The following is a 21,372-nucleotide window of genomic DNA, read 5'->3' as shown; positions in this document are numbered from 1 at the left end:
CAAGCATTTTTACCTGTTTTTAAATGTTATTTTACAAATAAACTATGATTTTCTGCATCATTAACTATGAGTCTGGTGAGTAATTTTACGGTATAAGTTGTTTTCTCTTCCTTTTTTTTTCAGCATGCTCCTTTGTTGCGCTTACCTTAATGTTTGCACCCACTTCCACTGTTCACCACTTATACTTTTTCGGCCTTTACATAATTAGTATCTAAATTTTATTAAATCTTAATTTGACTTAATGTTAGTCACCCCCCTTTTTGATTTAGCCACACCACATAATATTTGGTGCCGCGTTTGCAACAGTTGACATGCTGAAAACTAAATGATGCACCTCTTTTCATTCGATCATTGTACTTATGTTTATTTTATATTTATTTTAAATGTTTTTATTTGAGATGCATCATTGGTGAAAAGGAAATTTTTGAATAGTTTAGATTATGTCTCCATTTTTTTATGTTTTAAGTGTGCACTTTTATGATGGTGTTTTTTTTATTTTTTATTTCATGTTTTTCATAAATTTATTTTAGGGGTAGATAATTGATTTTTTTTATCTAAGCATTTTTTTAATTTTTGGTATTTGAATATTTTAATTATGCCAAGGACTAGGCAAGCAGACCCTCAGAGTGAGGTTATTCCAACTTCAAGAGAATATCACTTTAATATTGACCCATTTTATGGGGATCCCAGTACTTTAAACTGGTTTTTGTCCCAAGTAAGGGAACTTAAGGCACTTAACAAATGGAATAATCAGGCAGCCCTTATTTTCCTTAAGTCCAAATTAAAGGGTTCTGCACTTACCTTTTTTGCAACTTCTCCTAGTTGCCTAAGCCTCAATTCTTTTGAGGAAGCAGTAAAAATCCTTCAAAATTTCTTTTGTGCCACAAAAAATGAAGCCTCAGCTATTGCTGAATTTAATGATCTAAACATGTTTCATAATGAAACGATAAGAAATTTTGCCCATAGACTTGAGTCAGCAGCCCATCAGGCATATGCTTTTATTAATGATGCAGCTGCATTAAACAAAATTAAGTCAATTCAATTCTTAAATGCTATATCTCCTAGCATAAAGACTCAACTAGCCTTTGAGGATCCTTCAGATTTCATGGCAATTGTAAATAAGGCAGAAATAATATCTTCCTGCTCTGCACCACATACTAATGCTGCAGTTAATGTTCTAAATAAAACCCAAAATATGGACCAATGCTCTGAAATCGAAATGCTGAAGGATCAAATTAAACAATTAACTACTATTGTTCAAGAGGCAGTCAATTTATGTCCTTTATGTAAATCTCCTGACCATTGTCTAAAAAATTGTCCTCAATTCACAACATCTAATGTGAGAACCCAAAATAACAATGCTAGACAACGAGTTGTATGTCATTTTTGTGGGAGAAATGGTCATATTATGGCTCGATGTTACCAATACTTGAACTTGCAGGGTTCTGGGCAAAATCCTAACAGAAGTAGTGGTTCAAGTAATAACCGAAGACCACAAAATCAAGGTCGTCCCAATTTAAACTAGTGTCGGGACCACATTGTAGGCAAACTGTGGTCCCTTTTCAAACTAAACGAACCCCTGTTTCTGATCAGTCTGATCAACCTTCTGAGTATTTAAATCACACTATGGGTGATGGTAAAACAAAAATATCTGAATTCTTAAATCCAATGTCTAATGAGACAACCTTGTTTAATTTATTCAGTGAAAACAAATGTAATTTACCACTTATTGATATAATGTTTGGTGATAAAAAGTTCACCTTTTTAATTGATTCTGGTGCTTCTATTTCATTAATGCCTAAAGATATTTTTGACCAAATTAAATTAGTAACTAAAGTTAAATATTTATCTAGAAATGTTAAAATTTCTACACTAAACTCTGAACTTAATTTTTTATCGTGTGCTCAAATTTCTTTTAAAATCAGTAATAGTCAGTTTAAGCATCATTTTTTTGTATCTAAATTTAATACTTCTCATTTTCAAGGTATCATTGGATATGATATAATATCCAAATATAACATAATTATAGATTCTAAGAATAATGAATTGATTTTTGACTCTTTTAAATTACCTTTTGCTTTACCTTTGTCTGAACAGAAAAATGTTCAAAATATAATATCACATGTTCATTTAACTAATAAGGTTGTTATTGATCCTAATGAAAGTGTTTTCATCAATGTCTCTACTGATAATGACAAATTTTTAAATAATGACATTTTGTTTACTCCCCTTATTAATCATAATGATTTATTGATGCATCCAAGTGTTCATAATTTAACCCAAAATTCATTTCATGTATTAATATATAACAAAAGTGCATCACCAATTCATTTAAATAAGTCTTGCAAAATTGGATCAATTTCTAGTGATTTTGATGTTAAAAATAATCTTGATAATCAAAATGTCAATAATGAGTATGTAAATTTGATTCAAGCTTCACCTGAAATGCTTGAAAGACGAAAATTAGAGTTGTCTATTAATGATTTTTACCTTGATAATTTAAATGAATCTCAAAAACATGTTATTGCTGATATTTTATTAAATAATTATGCTTGTTTTTCAAAATCTGTTGCCACTCTTGGCTGTACCGATTTAGTCGAACCCAGTATTAAGTTAAAATCCAATAACCCTATTAAAACCTTACCTTATGATATACCACAAGCTTTACAGGATATTGTAAAAAATGAACTCACTGAGTTAATGAATGCTAATATTATTGAAAGAAATGTTTCTAGCTGGGCTTCGCCCATGGTTTTAGTAAAGAAAAAAGATACTGATTCTTCTAATCAAAACAAATATAGACTTGCTTTAGACTTTAGGTTACTTAATTCCATAATAGAAAATTCAACGTACCCTCTTCCCAAGATTTCGACTCTAATTAACAATATTTCTCAATTTCAATATTATTCAAAAGTAGATTTTAAAAGTGCTTATAATCAAATAATGGTACCTGATGAACTTCAGGAAGTGTTAACATTTACTACACCCTTTGGTACATATTCTAACAAACGACTACCTTTTGGTCTCAAAACTAGTGCCAGTACCTTTCAAGCTTTCGTTGACAAAATTATTGATGAGTTAAAAGCACATGGTATTGAGCATATTTATGCCTACCAAGATGATTTTATCATCTGTGCCAATGAATTTGATGACATGATGGGTAAAGTTAAAGCTGTGTTAAACATTTTAAGTAAATATAATGTAACTCTTACTCCCTCTAAATGTAGATTTTTTGAACAAGAAATAGATTATTTAGGTTTTCGTATTGCCAAAAACATAATTTCACCTGTTGAATTTAATATTGCTAAAATCACTAATTTTGCCGCTCCAAAAACAGTAAAACAAGTTAAACGATTTCTAGGTTTATGCGGATTTTATCGCTCATTGATACCCAACTTTGCAGAATTAACTGGTGTTTTAACTGATCTTACGAAGAAGAATATTTCATTTAAATGGACCCAACAGCATCAAGATGCATTTAAATCCTTACAGGATATTTTTTTAACAAGCCGTTTGTCAAATTACCTGACTTTTCTAAGAAATTCTTTTTAAACACTGATGCAAGTAAAATGGCAGTTTCTGCTGTGTTATTACAAGAATATGAGGATGGTTTTCATCCAGTAGGTTATTTTAGCAAATCATTAAATAAGGGTGAGAAAAATTATCCTGCTATAAAGTTGGAGTTGCTCGCCATTGTTAAGGGTATAACAGCATTCAAGTACTATTTATACAACAAATCATTCACAGTTCTATCTGATTCGAAACCCCTTAAATACTACAAAAAATCTACTTCACCTGCTGACATTATAACGCGTTGGCTTCTTTTATTAAGTGAGTACACTTTTGATTTTAAATATGTACCTGGTTCTTGTAATGTTCTAGCTGACTATTTTAGTCGATGCCAAAATCCTGATTTAAGAGAAGACTGTAATTTTAATGATTTTGATAATACTGAATCCCTAATTGTACCTTTTTCTGATCCTAAAAATAATGAGTTAGTATGTGTTACTCAAACTGACCCTAAATTTGAAATATCTAATGAAACCTTTAAGGACAATCAAACCAAAGATCAAGAACTTAATGATATCATTACTAAATTAAATGATAATAACTTAAACACTAAAATTATTGATAAATATTTTATATCCCCTGATACTAAGCTACTCATGTTTCATAAAGAATATAATAAGAATGATTATGCTGATTTAATAGTTGTGCCCAAGTCTCTCAGACCTAAGGTTTTGGAAATTACTCATGTATCTCATACAGGTGTCAAGAAAACTTTTGAGTTATTGTCGAAAAGATTTTATTGGAAAGGCTACTATGCTGACACGTTAAACTATGTGTTATCTTGTGATGCATGTATTCGCATCAAACATTATTCTGTCAAACCAGCCCCCTTAAAAAATGTGTACCTACCTACTCGCCCTGGGGATTTTATTAGTATTGATATTGTTGGACCTATTAAAGATACTGGACATGTGTTAACTGTTATTGATCACTTCAGTAAGTTTACTGTATTATATCATTTAAGCAACTTAACTGCTAATACTATGGTCCAACATTTGTTAAATTATATGTCATTGTTTGGTAGAGTTACCATGATTTTAAGTGATCTTGGAACTCAATTTAATTGTGAAGTGTTTCATACTATAAATTCTGAACTAGGTATTAAGGTAATACATACCACTTCAGGGCACCCTCAACTGAACTCAGTTTCAGAAAGAATAAACACTTCCTTAAAATCCTCATTGATTGCCTTGCGAGAACAAGGAATTTCTATTCAATCTGCCCTCTTAATTCACCAACAAATCTATAATAGTGCTATTCATCCTGCCACAGGATATAGCCCTAACATGCTTCATTTTGGTCGTGAAATGAGTATTTTCTTTGACACATACCAAAATTCTAACAATAAACTTATAAGTTTAGACCAAGCTTCTTATGTTTCTCAGGTTTTAAATGATCTAAATAATTATTATAGTAATGCTTATACTTCTTTAAGGCAGAATCAGACTGATCAAAACAGTAAGTTTGAAAGGAAAGCTAAACTTCGTAAATTCGAAGTAAATGATATTGTATATTTGAAATCCAAAGATTCTTTTAATCCCAAATTCAATGGTCCATACACCATCATTACAAAACATATTGATGTTAATTTTAGTATCCAATTTTTATCTAATCCTAATGCTCCTGTGTTTAAAATTCATGCAAACCGTCTAAGGTTAGCCCCGCATAGAAAAACATCTCTGTGTGCTACCAGTAATAAATTACCTCAACAAAATACTAGATATTTTCTTCGTTCACATGTTTAATTCAAATAACTGTTTGTGTGATTTTGCTAATGTTTTGCTTGCTAACCCCCATAAAATTTTGGGATGTCTCTGCTACGCTGGCGTACATGTGACATCTTATCAGGCCTGACAAGATTTTTTTTGGGAATGTTGTGATCGAAACGTTTGTTTCAGAATCATTAATTAATTAATCACCTTCTTGTTTAATTTTTTATCAACTCAGGGCAATACTTTTTACCTATTTTCTTAGTTTGTTTTCACTCAACTATTCATGTAAACATTTTGTAACTTAAGTGACATTAATTATTACTTTGGTTTTTTTCTAATACAATTAGGTTTTCCTTGTTTATTTTGGAATGTGGTACTATACAAATAACCTTTAATGCAATTTTAATACTGCATTTAATTTTAAGTAATGGGTTTATCCCAATCTTCTATGTGTCATTTTTATATGCATTTTCATGCAACCTTTTTTGGAGACATGTTCTAAACCTTGTTGGTCTAACACAAAGTCTAAATTTCTTAGTGTACATTATTCTCATTTTTTGTTTATACTTACTTGTCTATAAGTATTGTTTTTATGCATATATCTTTGTTTGAGCTAATATAAATTGTTTTCAATATTTGTATGAACATATGAGTCAGAACTTACTACAACAACACAAACTGTACTGCTCGGCTCTGTCTTCTGGTGCTACCTTGAACTGTCTTCATCCCTGATGTCTGTACCCCTCATCTGGACTTTTGCTAGTTGTCGTTGCCAGACTTTATCTGAAAGTGGTCAGTGTATCTGCTACCTTGTACTGTCTTCATCCCTGATGTTGCTATCCCTCATCTGGACTTTTGCCAGACTTTATCTGAAAGTGGTCAGTGTATCTGCTACCTTGTACTGTCTTCATCCCTGATGTTGCTATCCCTCATCTGGACTTCTGCCAGTTGTCTTTTGCCAGACCTTATCTGGAAGTGGTCAGTGTATCTGCTACCTCGAACTGTCTTCATCCCTGATGTCTATATCCCGTATCTGGAGATGTCTGATGTGTGTATTGTCTACTATCGGCTCCTGAGGCATGATCCTGCCGTCTTATACTGAGGTAATCTTGGCCTCTTATTTAATGACAATGTTTCTTCGTTCACATAGTCTCATATCGTGCTCCTACTGGTTTCATTGAACTCTGTGTTTTCGTCAAATTAGTGGCAACTCAATGTCGGTGTTTCATAGTTCACCGTGCATCATATATGGTTGACTTCTGGATTCACTGAACTGTGGTATTTCGTCAAATTAATAGCAGCTAAATGGTTGGATGTGTTGTTTGAGATCAAGGTGCACAGCTACAGGAGCAGTACATATTTTTATCTGTCTTACTTGATTAGTTCTTCTTGACATGGACTCCCTCCCAAATTGTGACTTTTCACGAATTTCATTCTCAAGCACTAATACTTTTGCTTTTCAGATGAATTTTGTAAACCTTTTTCCTTTTTTGTGTATATATATTTTTTTTTAGACTTTGTGTTGCCATTATTCATTGAAAACAACTTAACATCTCACCAAGTTTTTTTTTTTCAGTGTAGTGTATTTGTGTGTTGTCAATTAAGTATTTATTCAAGTTTTTTTTGTTAATTTTTGTTGGATGCAAATTTTTACCTTTTTCCCAGCTTCTGATTTTTGTCTTCCCATTATTGCATTGGATATATTAATTGTTTTGGCATTTGTTTATTTTCAGATCCTGCTGTCCTGAATTTAGTTTTTGTACAAAAAGGCTTCACCTTTTTTTCTGTATCTGGGGGGAATATATGTAGTATGGTATACTACATATTAAATAAAATCAATTGTTAATTTTAATTTAATTATCTAATTTCATTATCTAATCATTGTTAATTCTAATTTAATTATCTAATCATCTTAATTTATGTAATCATCATCATTCATCTAATTTAATAATCATTTGTTAATTGTTATTTTGTTAATAATGTATTAAACGCTTAAATAATTGTAACTGTTAAATTTGTGATAAACTTTTAATTGTATGTTTTTTAATTTCTTCTTTTTACACTTGTAATTAATGTTATTTAGTTATCAGTATTCAATAATTCTTTGCAATATATTTCATGTAATATTTAAGTTTTAAGCCTCAATTTGTTTTGTAACCTTGGGAAAGTAATCTTTCTCTGCATGTATGTTCTTCCTTTAAAAGAAGATTCCTCCTTTTGTTACTTGCTGACAGCAAGATGTATGTCCAGTCAGCAAACCCCTATTGTTGGATGGAGAAGGAATGTCAGCAAGTCCTCTTTCCCACGTTTCGGCTTGCATCAATTGCAAAGCGCCCCTTTTGATCTTATGATGGCGCCAAGAATGTTCCAGAACATTCCACAAAATTCTTTACCAGGTGTATCACCACTTTAGACAACCCCGCTTCATGTTTGGCATGGAGCTTAACAATTAATTTCGCCAGTTGGCCAATATTTGCAGCTCTGTGATTTGCCCCTCTGATCCTTCTCCAGCCAACCGAATGGTTATTCGCAAAAGTTTAATTTTTTGGCGAGAGTTTTCTCCCCTATCTTCATAATGAAGAAATAGTCAGTAGCAGTTGTTTTTCTCTCAATTGTAGTTTTGTTTAGTTTTTGCGGCTTAGGCCGAGATTTCTGGTGTTGGCATGTTTGCCAAGCATTTTTACCTGTTTTTAAATGTTATTTTACAAATAAACTATGATTTTCTGCATCATTAACTATGAGTCTGGTGAGTAATTTTACGGTATAAGTTGTTTTCTCTTCCTTTTTTTTTCAGCATGCTCCTTTGTTGCGCTTACCTTAATGTTTGCACCCACTTCCACTGTTCACCACTTATACTTTTTCGGCCTTTACATAATTAGTATCTAAATTTTATTAAATCTTAATTTGACTTAATGTTAGTCACCCCCCTTTTTGATTTAGCCACACCACAGATTTTAAACACTATTTAAAGACTTTTGACTTCATTCAAAGTTCTTTAAATAATCAAGAAACTTAAAACTTATCACAAATATTTCCTGAATTTCAAATTTTTGAAAGAAAAGAAAATTCTTACATTTACTTTAATTGTCTTTCTATTATATACTGTAATCTGTTTTAGGTTATTGTATAAATACGATCGCTTGTTATTAATTGAATAAGTCATAAACAGTATTATTTGTGCTTTTTTTTAAAGTATATTAAACACAGACATGTACATTAAACATGTATATAAATTTACAGAATTTCAACTCTTTTAAACTAATGAAGAAACTCAACTTTTGCGGAAAACATTTAACGACTTTCAAATTTTTAGAAAAAATAGAAAATTCTTGTTCTCGCTTTAATTGTTTTCAAATGATGATGCAACTCAGTTTATTAACACCAAATTCTAGGAGAAGAGGCAATCCTTGCTCCACTTTTAAAAATATATATAAATAAATGGAGCTAACTTTGAAACTCAATGTTTTTAATAGATAGTCTAAGTATCAAGACAACTGTGAGATGACTTGATAGAAGAAAGAAACTTAAAGATATTTTTTTCTGCAAATATGCTCGTAACTAATACAAGATAAAAAAAATTCAATGCTCTGAACATTCTGAAAAAACCCGCATGCGCGAGAAATTAAAAAGTAAGTTAAAGTGACCTTGAAATTTTTTTCTTCCCGATTTTTAAAATAACTCCGATTTTCAAGAAAAAAAGAAGGGATAAGAATTCTTATAAATATCATTTTTTCATTAAAAAATCAAAAATATTAAATCACGTGTTTATCTTTTTCTAAGGAATGCTACTGGAAATAGTTAATAATCTTATATCGAGTAGACTTATCCTGAATTTCATCAGGAAGATATTACGCAAGGGGTTATTTTTAGAAGCTTTTATTATGAGGAATGATCTTGTCATTTTCTCTTTTTATTGTATTTTCCCGGAACTTTTCTTGCCTGATTATTAAGAAAATTTTAAAGAAATATGCTTTTAAAACTTTTCTCGGAACATTTTCGTATCCGTCAAAATAGTTGGAATTATCGTAAATCAAAACATTATCCATGGCAAATATTTACCAAATGATATCGGATTCATTTCTTCTTCTTATGTCTCTTAGTCTTTCTTATCATATTCATGATGCGTACTGAATCGATACTGAAGCTATATTTTTTAGAATGAACTATAATTTCTTCAAAAAAGCTCTAGAATCATCATTTTTATTTTTTTTAACTATCATAAATTAGTTAAATTTTATATACATTAGGAACACGAACTTAAATAATTATACAATTTAAAAAAATGAAACTGGGGAAAAAAATCTCTTTTTGTTTATAATAGTGTTGCATGAGATTTTATAATAGACCTTAAATACTTTCGAATCGCTGGTTTCAAATCTGCAATCAGTTTTTCTCGCCAAGATAGAGTTTTTTAATGAAATTTTCGTCTATTTTTAGTCGAACTGCTTAAAAATATTATATATAACAGGAGGTTGCATAAATGCTGTGACAAAGTTTAAGGGGAGTTAAGGTACATCATTAGGATCAAACCTTCATCTATGCCAGGGAATATCGTTATACGTAGCTAGAGGAGCTTCGTTGTTATGAACTGCTTCTTCGTATACTGCTGAACAAGTCATAATACGAAAGTGCCTCTAGTTGCGTATTACGACATTTCCAAGGGTAGGTTCCTATGCAATTTTAAATCTGATAATGTGCCTTAGCTCCCCTAAAAGCTGATCCCAACATTTACAAGACCTCCTGCTACATATTTTGTTTTTAAATTTGTCCAACTCGACAAAAAACAGACAAAAAATGTCATTTTTTAAAAAAACAATATGTAGCTTTGGGAGCAAAATTAATTTCAGGTTTGAAATTCACAAACCCGAATTAGAAAAGGTCAAGTATTTGTATAAATGCAACATATATTTGTTCCAAAACGTTATTTGTTTTTCTCCTGAGACTTAAAATGAATGTGTGATTGGTTTTAAAGAAAATGGTTTTCTGGTCTTAGTGAATTTTGTATGTCATTAAGTGATATGTCAATTTTAAGAAGTGAAAGTAGCATTTTTTCATATATTAAAATAATTTCTATACTATAAATTAATGAAAACGTTTTAACGAATAACAAAAAGCCTTCAAATTTGATTCATATTTGATTATATTTCGTTTTTGTGATATGTCAATTTTAAGAAGTGAAAGTAGCATTTTTTCATATATTAAAATAATTTCTATACTATAAATTAATGAAAACGTTTTAACGAATAACAAAAAGCCTTCAAATTTGATTCATATTTGATTATATTTCGTTTTTGTCTCATAAAAGTATCGCTTTATCAGATATTAGTACTTGAATTTTATTGGGGGAAAAGGTTGGTTAAATATTTACACACAATTTTAACGAATATTAAGTTTTTGAACAATATTTACCCAACTCTTTGCAATTTGCTAGTGGGTTTGAAGTAAGCTTTCTAAAAAATACAGAATTTGATAAATTCAAAACTAAATTTAATTTAATAAATCAGTAAGAAAATTTTTTACAACCTTTATTGGGAATCTTGCTTGTTTAATTTACCCTTTTTACTACTAAATGAGTTTTATTATCAGTTCAAGTGTCTAAATGAATTGAATTCAATAAACTTTTTCGGTCTTGGCAATTTATTTAAAGCAATTTTGCATTTGACAGTTTAATACAAAGATGAAATATATTTCTGTGTGCCTTTTCCTTTCTTTATATTTTAAACTACAGAAATCAAGTGTTTTAATATATTTATATAGCATATAACATATTTTAACTTATTTACATGACATATAACGTATTTTAACAATTTTAATCAAACATATCCAGGGCTCGCGCTAAGGATTTCAAATTTTTAGCCAGTAAAATATTCGAATATCAAAAGTACTCTTTAATTTTCAAAAGTCTTCGCCAAATGCAAATCTTAAAAAATTTTCATGATTAATTTTTCTCCCATAGAAAACTATTTTGTTGTAGCTTGTTCCAGGCTTATATTATTTGGATCCAATTCTAATTGATTATGCGGCGCATCTACCAAAAATTCTGTAATCATGCAATCGAATAAAAAATACTGATTTGTTTTGAAAAATTCATTTTGACGTAAATTTGAAGATAGAGTTAATATATATTTTTCTTTACTGTTTGAAAAATCATTCACCCCAATACTTTCACCAAAACACAATTTTATTTGCCAAATTTACGATTTTATCGCATTTGGTGAGGTTTTGAATGCTAAGTGCGGCCCTTGCATATTTAATCAGGTTTTGAACGCATTTCGTTTGTCATTACTTACAACTTGAAATTTTTTTTCTCCAAAACTACACCTCTATTTTGTTATATCAAAAGAACTGACCCATATTATAAATAAATAATATGAAAAGTTAATATCTCAATGAGTGCACTTACTCTTGAATATTGGCCAGCATTTCTGGATATGTTTATCTGATACACTTCTTCGAATGGAAGCTCAGTTTGCGTTTGGTTGATCACTGAAAAGCTGAATTCCACCTATAAAGTGAAAAATATTTCTTGAAGCATATAAGACATTATTATAGTAAAGAAAAAATAAAATTTAAAATAATCTAATAGTTATTTCTTTTATAAAAAGTGTATAATCACGGATCTCTGCCTCTTATGACTAATTTATCTAATTAAAATCTATATTTTTAAGCAAATCTTTATTTATTATGACGAAATTCGACTAATAAGTATTTATAATCTGTTATTAATTTTTGCCTTCTGTGACTAAATTTAACCAATAAAAATCAATAATGATTCATATATTTTAAATACAGGCTTGAAAAAGCAAATGTTTCATTAGTTAATTATATTTAAAATCAAATTTTTAAATATATACAAACTGCAAAAGCATGTTAAGGTTAAATATTTTTCATCACTTCAAAATCTTATTTTAAAAGATACTTTTGTTTAAAAAATTTACAGCTTTAATAGCTTTCAATAGATCATAAGAATTTTTAATTACGATGCATTATTTTAATTAATTTTTAACTATAACTAAAGCTTTAAAATGCTGAAAAATCTTTAATGTTAAAAAAAATACTTTTGTTAAAAAAATTTACAGCTTTAATAACATTTAATAGCTTATTAGAATTTTTAACTAACTTTTTAACTTTATATACTTTAATATATTATTATTATATTCCAAAAAATATATGATTAAGTTATTTTTTTCTTTGTTTGGTGAATAATGTTATAAAAAATTTTTGCGATGATGGTAGCATTTTTAATTGCAATCGTCTATAAACACTAATCTTTTTAATATTGGTTTACATTATTTTACTTATGTTTTAAAAAGAAAGATGGTCAAGTTTCAACCTCAAAATCAAAATATTTTTAACATTTTTAGCAACTATTTTAGCTGGAATAAATATTCTTAATTATAAATATATTAGCTGGAAAAAAAACTCTATATGAATTCTTAAATATTTAATGTTAATTTCAACATGCAGAATTTTTTTTTCTTTTTTGTGAGATAAATTAAAATTTATTAGCTTAGATTTTCATAGTTTTAATTTGAAAAAGCTTTAATGCATTTTTTGAACATATTGAAACTGGAATAATATTTTAACTTTAATTTTGAAAAAAACTTTACTTTAAACTGTATTAATATTTAACTTTTAATACTTCAAAATGGTTTCAATGAAGCGTATATCTTGAATTTTAATAAATTAAGCATTTAAAACCAATTAAGTATTTGATATTTAACAGTAATTAGATGCAAAAAAAGGCATTTAAGATTGAGTAAAGGTCACCTTTTTTCCAACTAATTCATGTTCAGGTGATTTTTTTCCTTGCTGTTAATTGGGAAAAATTATGAAAGCTCTAAAGCATAAGTTCTTGACTTACACAATAATTAAAATGAAACCTATAATTGGAATTAAGATGAAAACGTCCTTATTTGAATTTCTGAGAGTGAGTTATATACTTAAATTAGGGGCACTTGGGTTCCTACATTTCCTATCATGAACTGAAATATATTCATATTTTCCTATTTACCATGCTATTTCCATGTATATAGGATTTATCTTCTATGAACACAGTGAAATTATAATAATCCCCAGGAAATGATAGAGCTCGCTGAGGAACTATTTCTGAAAAAAAGGAACAATATTTATTATAAAATTTTGAAAAGGAAATGAATCTTATTAAAATTTATGTAGAGAACAGGAAAATTGTATTTTTTTACTATATTCATCATAGTTATGAGTTATTTCAAGACCTTTACTAGGTGATATAGACTGCCTTCATAAAAATGGGCGAAATCTGCGTAGGAAATTTAACTAAGAATACAAATTTCTTATCAACGTATGTCCGGATACATCATCATACGCAGCTAGGAGTACTTCGAAATTATGAACTGGCTGCTCGTGTGCATTTGAAAAAGAGCGCTTAGTATCTTAAGCCAATTTTATGTTTTCCTAAACTTATTGTTTAAAATCCCCGGGATGGCCTGGTCGGTAGGACACTGGGCCCATGTCCGAGAGTTCGTGGGTTCGAACCCCGCCGGCCGAATACTCCTCGTGCGGTAAAATTACTGAAACGTTAAATCTGTCGAGTGGCATAAGTCCTTCATGTTCCCATAACATATTAAAACCTCTAGGGGTACTGGATTGGTGATCGATTGTTTTCTGATTCAGGTCAAAATTACGATCTGTGGATGAATGAATGGATGTATGAATGGGTCCGCCCTGTAAATGGGTGCGACGTATGGTGTGGTAGAAGTCGAATTCTTGGCCATAGATGGCGCCACTGGAAAACAAGAACAATCGCACCCCCTCTGCCTAAACAGACACACGTCAACAGCATTGCTAAAAATAGAACTCAAATAAGCCTAGGAATAGCCATTTTATTGTAATTTGTTGATTTGGTGACTAATGTGTCAAGCTTGTCAAGTAGTATGCATATAAATTTTTCAGAGAGTTAATGAATTTGCTTAAATAATTTTAGTAATAAGGACTTTTGATGCGCATCATATGTTATATATATAATATAATAATATTAATAAAAAACAAATACTAATTAAATAAAAATAAAAGAATATTTGTAATTAAAATTTTTTGCTATATTTTAACTTGAATTTTTTGCTTTTCTTGTTTTATAGGTGAGCTTTAAAAAAATCCTACCAATTTATGCAAATTTAGAAAAAAAGTAATAAACATATAAATAAAGAGAAAGAACAAAAACGTTTGTTTTTAAAAAGTATTGCTTGGGATTATCTTAATCAATCATGCTAATGTTTTGGCTAGTGATAAATATAATTAATTTAACAAAGTAAATTTCCAAATGTAACTTAGAATATTTATAGAAACATCATTTGTTTTGACGTTTACTGATATACAATTAATTTAAATTTATATTCTGTTAATATTTTTTAGCATTGCGTTCAGGGTAATTAACTTAATTACAAAATAGTTAAATAAAAAGATCTGATTTTCTTTCTCAGCAGTCTTATCATAATTTTTTATACAAAGTGCAAATTAGTTTATACCCTCGTAAATCAATAAAAGTATCAGCCACAGTGACGCTATTTTATTTTCCAAGAAGTATAAATTTCAAAATTAAATTCACACCATAATGAATATTTCATAGTTCCAGGAACTTTACTTTTTCATTGAAATCTATATGATCGTAAAAATTCTTTTTTTTTTTTCTCACCTGCGTAGAAAAACGTACTATGGCCTGTGTTCAGAATCTCATAAATCTTAATATTTTTCACCCTGAACAGGTTGAGGATGTCATTTTCGATTCTGACCACCAAATCATTCACGGCTTTTGAATCCTTGTCGATGACATTTACATTGAAACTCACCCACTTTTCACCCTGAAAGAAGAGAAAGAAATATAGAGAAAAAATAACTTACTATGAATATGTATTTCCTTTTCATTCTTCCCTTGTCGTAAGACTTTTTCACGTGAAATCATTTTTATTAGAATAAATCGTCCATCTTTTCATAATCCTGTTTCTTTGAGATGGAAACGAAAATTCTTAGTTTTAAATTTGGTAAGAATAGATATAAATATGGGGATCATAATTCGCCTTTTTTTATTCTTGTCTCAGAATAAGCAGATATTTTAACTTCTTAAGGAAATTGCCTTGTACTGAAAGATAAAACTAAATTTCTACATTACTAAGCCTTCATGTTGTGAACACTACAAACTATTGTTGCATAATAATTTTTTATTTAAACATTACTATTCTATGTTTACTTCGATTAAAGAACAGTATATAGAAATGAGAAAAGAGTACAGTCATAGAGCAAACGATTTTAAAAATGGCGTATTGCATTTCAGAAATTGTTCAGAAATTCTTTTCAATTTTAAATTTATGTATATATATTTTAAAATGAAACTAAAAATGCTTATGGAATATAATAAATCATAATATTCATCTCTCAGAAATCTGATTAGAATTAGGTTTTCGACTTCTGTTCCGATCTTGGGTTCAGATCGAGGAAACTACTAGGAAATTCAACTACTTTTTGACCTGAAGAATAGAGAAGACGTAGAGAAAATTCGCTGTCTAAAAATATAAATTTCCTTTCCGATTTTTTTAGTCGTTGACATGGAATTATTCTAATTAATTGGAATAAATCGACTTTTTTTTCAGAATTTTATGACTCCGAGCTAAGGCGAAAAATTTTAGATCTAGATAGAAATCAACATTTTATCTATCTTTTTTTCTTGTTTTAAAATTTGCAGACATTATTAAATATTTCGAGTGTTTAATTTTTCGCTACTTTAAGAAGTTTTTGAGTAATCTAAATTTCTATGTTTCGATTTTTATTTCGTATAACTATAGTATACAAAATAAAAATACTTTTATAATAATATGCTTATCAAAAGGATAAATTAAAAGAATAATCTTACGTATGATAGCATTAAAGAATAATTTTTAAGTAGAAGAAAACACAACTTTTCGGTTAACAATTTTATAAGTGGTGGAATGTATTTTGGAAATTGTTTTCTACTCCTTTCAAATTTTACGCTTATATAAATGCCTTGAAAAACAACAACACTTCAACAACAATAACATTTCAACAACAACAACGTTTTTAGAATTTCATTAATCATTTTATACATATTCCACAATATGCTGATTATATTGATGATATTGTTTTTATTCTAACCATCACGCTGATGCTTTCAGAATCTTTGTCAGTGAAAATAATTGCAATAAACCTCATCTATTTATCCCGCTGATTTAAAAGAGAGAGGAAAGTCAGGAAAAAATTCTGAATTCCTATCCTAGTTTAAATGGTTCAGATGTTGTTTACCAATTATTAGAGATTAGTGAAGATTTTTAAGCAAGTAAAAAAAAAACTGTAAAAACAATTTCCGCATACTTTGGTTTTTAGTACTGATATTCTTTAATAATTTTTGATCACTAACCTTTGTCTTTCGTTTTTGAAGTTCTTCGAAAACAAAGGTCACAGTAACATTTGTAAGCAATCTATTAGATGTGATGATAGAGAATTCCCGCTTAGCATTTCTTTAATGTTTGGATATTTTATGCTTAAATACCATAAAAACTAGGTAAAAATCAACTTTATTTCCTAACTGTACGGTAAAAAATTTCAGATCAAATTAAGGTATGAAAAACCGGAACTTTGAGTGTGCATCATCCGTAAAATCCATTTTAGCATAAAATATTGTACCATAATTTTTACAATAATATTTGTTTCATTAGAGTGGTTGAGCGATTTTACATTAATGAGCATCGACAGTCAATAGCGTCAAGCAAGAAACTGATTAATGTTTTAGTAAATATTTAAAAAAAAAGTTTTTTTTACTGTTCTAGGAATTCTTCTCTTTAATTAAAAAAAATTAAGTTTTAACGCTTTATTATATTAAGCTTTATTGAATTTTGCATATTTTTTGGCGTTAGTTTTATTTACTGTTTTGGACTCAATATGTTCTAGAATGCTTTTTTTTCAATCTTCAACATATCGTGGTTACCAATAGGTTTTCTATACTTGATTGGACTTCTTAAACTGTAAAAAATTCGGATTAAATTGCAGTATAAAATACCAGCACTTTGGCTGCAACATAAATTTTTAAATAAATAAATTTTAAATGATAAATTAATACCGTAAAATAAATTTTTACCGCGAAATATTATGCCTCAATTTCTACAATAATACTTATTTATTTAGAGTGATTGTATGGTAGTTATTGCTGCAGAAATTATGGTATACCAGACTTTCTGTTCCGTAACATGTTCCAGTTGCTTTTTATAGTGTAAACATACACAGTGTACTAAATGAAGGGATGAATACCTAAGCTTTTGAGCTAATATTTGGATTTTAACGTAGTAGTCGTTCAAGAGCATATCCTTACATATTTTAATCAATTTCATCATCAGCAGTGGAACGACAGTCCTCTGTGAGCCTGGGCCTTCCTCAGAAGCTTTTCCCATTCTGCCCTTCTCCCAGCAATTGATTTCCAGTTCTTTACTTTTAGGGTGGCAAAATCCTCATCCACACAGTCTTTCCATCTCTTTTTGGGCCTTCCTCTTGGCCTTTTATTGGAGGGGGTTGCATAAAAGACTCTTAATGCTGTTCGATCTGGGCTCATTCTTACTACATGCCCGGCTCATATTTTAATTAATTTATATAAACTAAGTATGCTTTTGTGTTCGTGCTTGTAACGTCTGCGTACTTATTTAGAATGTTCAAATTTATTCAATCAAACTATTAAAATTGCTTCTCAGTAAGTGAAAGTAGGTTCACCAGAAAAAAGAAGTTATGGGGGTTTTATGTTTTTTAATTTTATTTTGCAAACCGTGGAAGTAACACTTCTTAGCTATTCCACGCGCTACTGTTTGTCAAAACTAATGTGATAATCAATTACCGATAAAATGCATTTTTCTTTTAAAAATATTGTAGAGTAATGTTTACAGTAATATATATGTAATTAGAGTGATTCAGCTATTTTACGGTAGTTAATACTGAAAAATTATTTTATATCACATTTTTTGTTCCATAACATGTTCCAGTTCCTTTTAAGGTATAAACTTATTTAGTGTACTAAATAAAGTGCGGTATACCTAAACTAATAACCAGAGCTTCACGCAGTAGTCGTTCGAGAATATAGAAATAAATATTCAAATTAATTTCTATAAATTATTGGGAGTACAAATTAGTTCGGTCCGTTTTTCGGTAGTCAAAAATGCGTTTATTTCAGAATAAAATGAATGAACAGATTAATCAAACTATTATCCATCGCTGGTTACTACTTTTTCCACCTCTATGGCAATTTTCGAATTCCATCTCGAAAAAATAACTCGTCTTTTGAAGCGATCTAAGTTAGGAGCCAATTTGAGATTTCTGCGAAAGAAGTTAACCGGTGATCTGCCGAATCGTGCTGCATCCGTCGGAACAACCTGTTATCAGGAGGAGCAATGTCCAGTTAATACGGAAGGTACGATAAAATATCCCACTTGAACGTTTCCAAATAATTTTTTACGACTTTTGCGACATGAGGCCGACCGTTATCATGCAGAAGAATAACTTTGTCATGACTTTGCTCGTATTCCGACAGTTTTTATCGTAATGCACAGTTCAAACGAATCAATTGTAGCCTATACCGATCGCCCGTAATGGAATTGCTAGGTTGTAGCAGCTCATAGTATACAATACCATTCACCATTCTTGAAACGTCGAAACTATTTCCTACATGATTTATCAATTGAAACATTGTCACCACAAATTTCTACAAGCATTTGATGCTCTTCAGCTGCACTTTTGTTCCAATTAAAGCAGAAACATAAAATGTTGTCAATCAATTAAATGCTGCTTATTTACCACAGAATTTGACTTATTCAACAAAATAAAAAACAGGGTTTTTGTATGAAACTCAAAGCGATATAAACTGAATATTATTGACAGATGTCTAACCTCTCTGAAACCACCGAAACCAGCTGTCACTATGGAACATTCATAACAGCCAGAGCCATCTTTTGAAAACGGACCGAACTAATTTGTACTCCCAATACATATGTTTATATGTTAGTGTTTTAACGTCTGCTTAATTTATTTAGAATGTTCAAATTTATGCAGTCAAACTATTAGGCTTGCTTCTTTGTGAGTGAAAATAGAATCACCAGAAAAAAAGTAATAAAGATTTTATGTTTTTTATTTTTTTATTTTGCACACAATAGAAGTGACACTATCTAGCTAATCCACGCGTTATTGTTTGCCAAAACTTAAATGATTACCCAATTAGTCATCTTGTGCATAGAGAAAAATATGCTGTTATTTCATTTTTTTGTCCTGGATGACGGATCATTTTCGTTTAATTTCAGGGCATTAATAACTTATATTAAATTCATATTTATATTAAAAAAAATATTACAACAAAAATAAATTTTGCATAAATGTTTTCCAAACATTTCATTACCTAATATTAAATATTGCATTTTTAATCAATCAAAATGCTTTGCAGCTAAATGAAGTTTTTTAATAATTAAAATAAAGAGAAACTATTTTGTAGTTATATAAAAAATACAAAAAAGTTTTCTTTTTAGAATGTAATAGATTTAGTATCTACACAGAATTCTGAATAAAATGTATATTTAATAAAAAAGTTAAAAAAATAACACACGAGTATATGGAGAAGATAAAAATGCATTTTTACAAAGCTTACAGCTGTTAAAAATTTAAAGGACGTCTACTTTAAGGAAAATAATATTATGCCAAAAACCATTTCGGGACAGTTTGTGGGTAATAAAATTCTCCCAAAGGTCAGCAAACAAAGGCGTGGTACGGGCATTTATAAATAGGTAATAAATCAATCCTTATGAGCTTATTCGGTTTAAAAGTTTTATTTATAGTCTGTGTGCAACTATGAAAATTTGGTATCGGAAATTGAAAAAATTCCTTATCTTAGAGAATGTCAAAAATATTAAAACTATTTAAGAACAATATGTCACCGTATTATTTTTAGTTGCTAGCGGAAATTCAATTTCTTATCCGCTATTTGTTTTTGTTGAAAATTTTCCCTTATTTTAATCTAGCCCATAAAGAAAATCATCTAAATCGTTTAAATCATTTTACTTAATGCTGAACTATATTTAAAAATTGAGAAATTGTTCCTGCATGATATGCAATTGTTCTTGCAAAATAATTAGAATAATTTGTATCTATGTACAGTGAGCAAAAAAAAAAAAAAAAAAAAAAAGAACTTGTACAGCTTTTGCTCTATGTATCGAATTTAAACTTTTCACTTCTTTAAAATTTGATAATGCTGAAACTATTCCACAGATTTCGTTCAAGTTTGGTATTTTACCATGTAAAATTGCGTTCTTTAAGAAGGTGAAATTTCATAATTTTCTATTATTATCCAATAAAGTAAAGAGGAAAATATATAGCTATTGAAGAATTATTTTGTGTAGGGAATAAACATTGGATAAAAAGATTTTACACATGTTTTTAAATTTTTTTTTTTGATTTACTTGAACAATTTTCAGGATATTGTGAAATACGCAAAAAGTAAAATAACATCAAGAGGTCCAAAATTTGAACACTCTCCTTATCAAACTCAGTTCGCATATTTTAAGAGTCAGAAATCCAAATCAGTCGAAAAAAAGTATATTTATTTAGAGAAAGCATTAGGTCTGATTTTATAACATAAAATATCATCTGCGCTAAGATTTAATTCTGATTATTATATCAAAAGTAATTCAGGGTGCTCTGTTTTCTTTAGCAAACTATACTTGTGTTCCAAAAAAATTATATAAATTTCTAAAATTATGTTAGCACTATTTTCGAATTAGAAATGTCTTTGCAGTATGCGAGTTACGTTTAAGTTTTCCTAGTTGAATTCCCATTCTTCGTTCGGGGCAAAAAAATGAAAATAATCAATAAATCAGTACTAAGTAGCACTTAAATCATGGACAATACTGGAAGATATTCCAACACAATAAACAATGTTAAAATAATTCCAATTTTAATGGTTTATTATTTGTTACCCTTTTTCAAGGATTTGCGCTATTAGATTGAGCAAGAAACATTTTTAGTAGTTCATCCTTTCAAAATAAGGAATTAACTGTATTTAATGTCATTAGGCATGCTG

The 21,372-nt window shown here is 29.3% G+C and overlaps 1 protein-coding gene across 1 annotated transcript in view; it reads right to left on the bottom strand.

The window, feature by feature from the left end:
• The window catches only part of LOC107449160 (proto-oncogene tyrosine-protein kinase receptor Ret), a 184,806-nt gene that overhangs the window by 60,245 nt on the left and 103,189 nt on the right, over positions 1–21,372 (bottom strand). Inside the window, exons 5-7 of the mRNA XM_087165636.1 lie at positions 14,956–15,121; positions 13,297–13,391; positions 11,686–11,787 (exon numbers count right to left, since the gene is read on the bottom strand). Coding sequence (XP_087021762.1) covers positions 11,686–11,787; positions 13,297–13,391; positions 14,956–15,121 — 363 coding nt within the window. The remainder of the gene's footprint in view (positions 1–11,685; positions 11,788–13,296; positions 13,392–14,955; positions 15,122–21,372) is intronic.

This window comes from Parasteatoda tepidariorum, chromosome 6 (assembly GCF_982258835.1).
Source record: "Parasteatoda tepidariorum strain Cologne lab strain chromosome 6, Ptep-v5.0, whole genome shotgun sequence".
NCBI classification, from domain to species: Eukaryota; Metazoa; Arthropoda; class Arachnida; order Araneae; family Theridiidae; genus Parasteatoda; species Parasteatoda tepidariorum.
The sequence above is the reverse complement of the archived record's forward strand: the minus strand, read 5'-3'. Positions and strand labels throughout refer to the sequence as shown.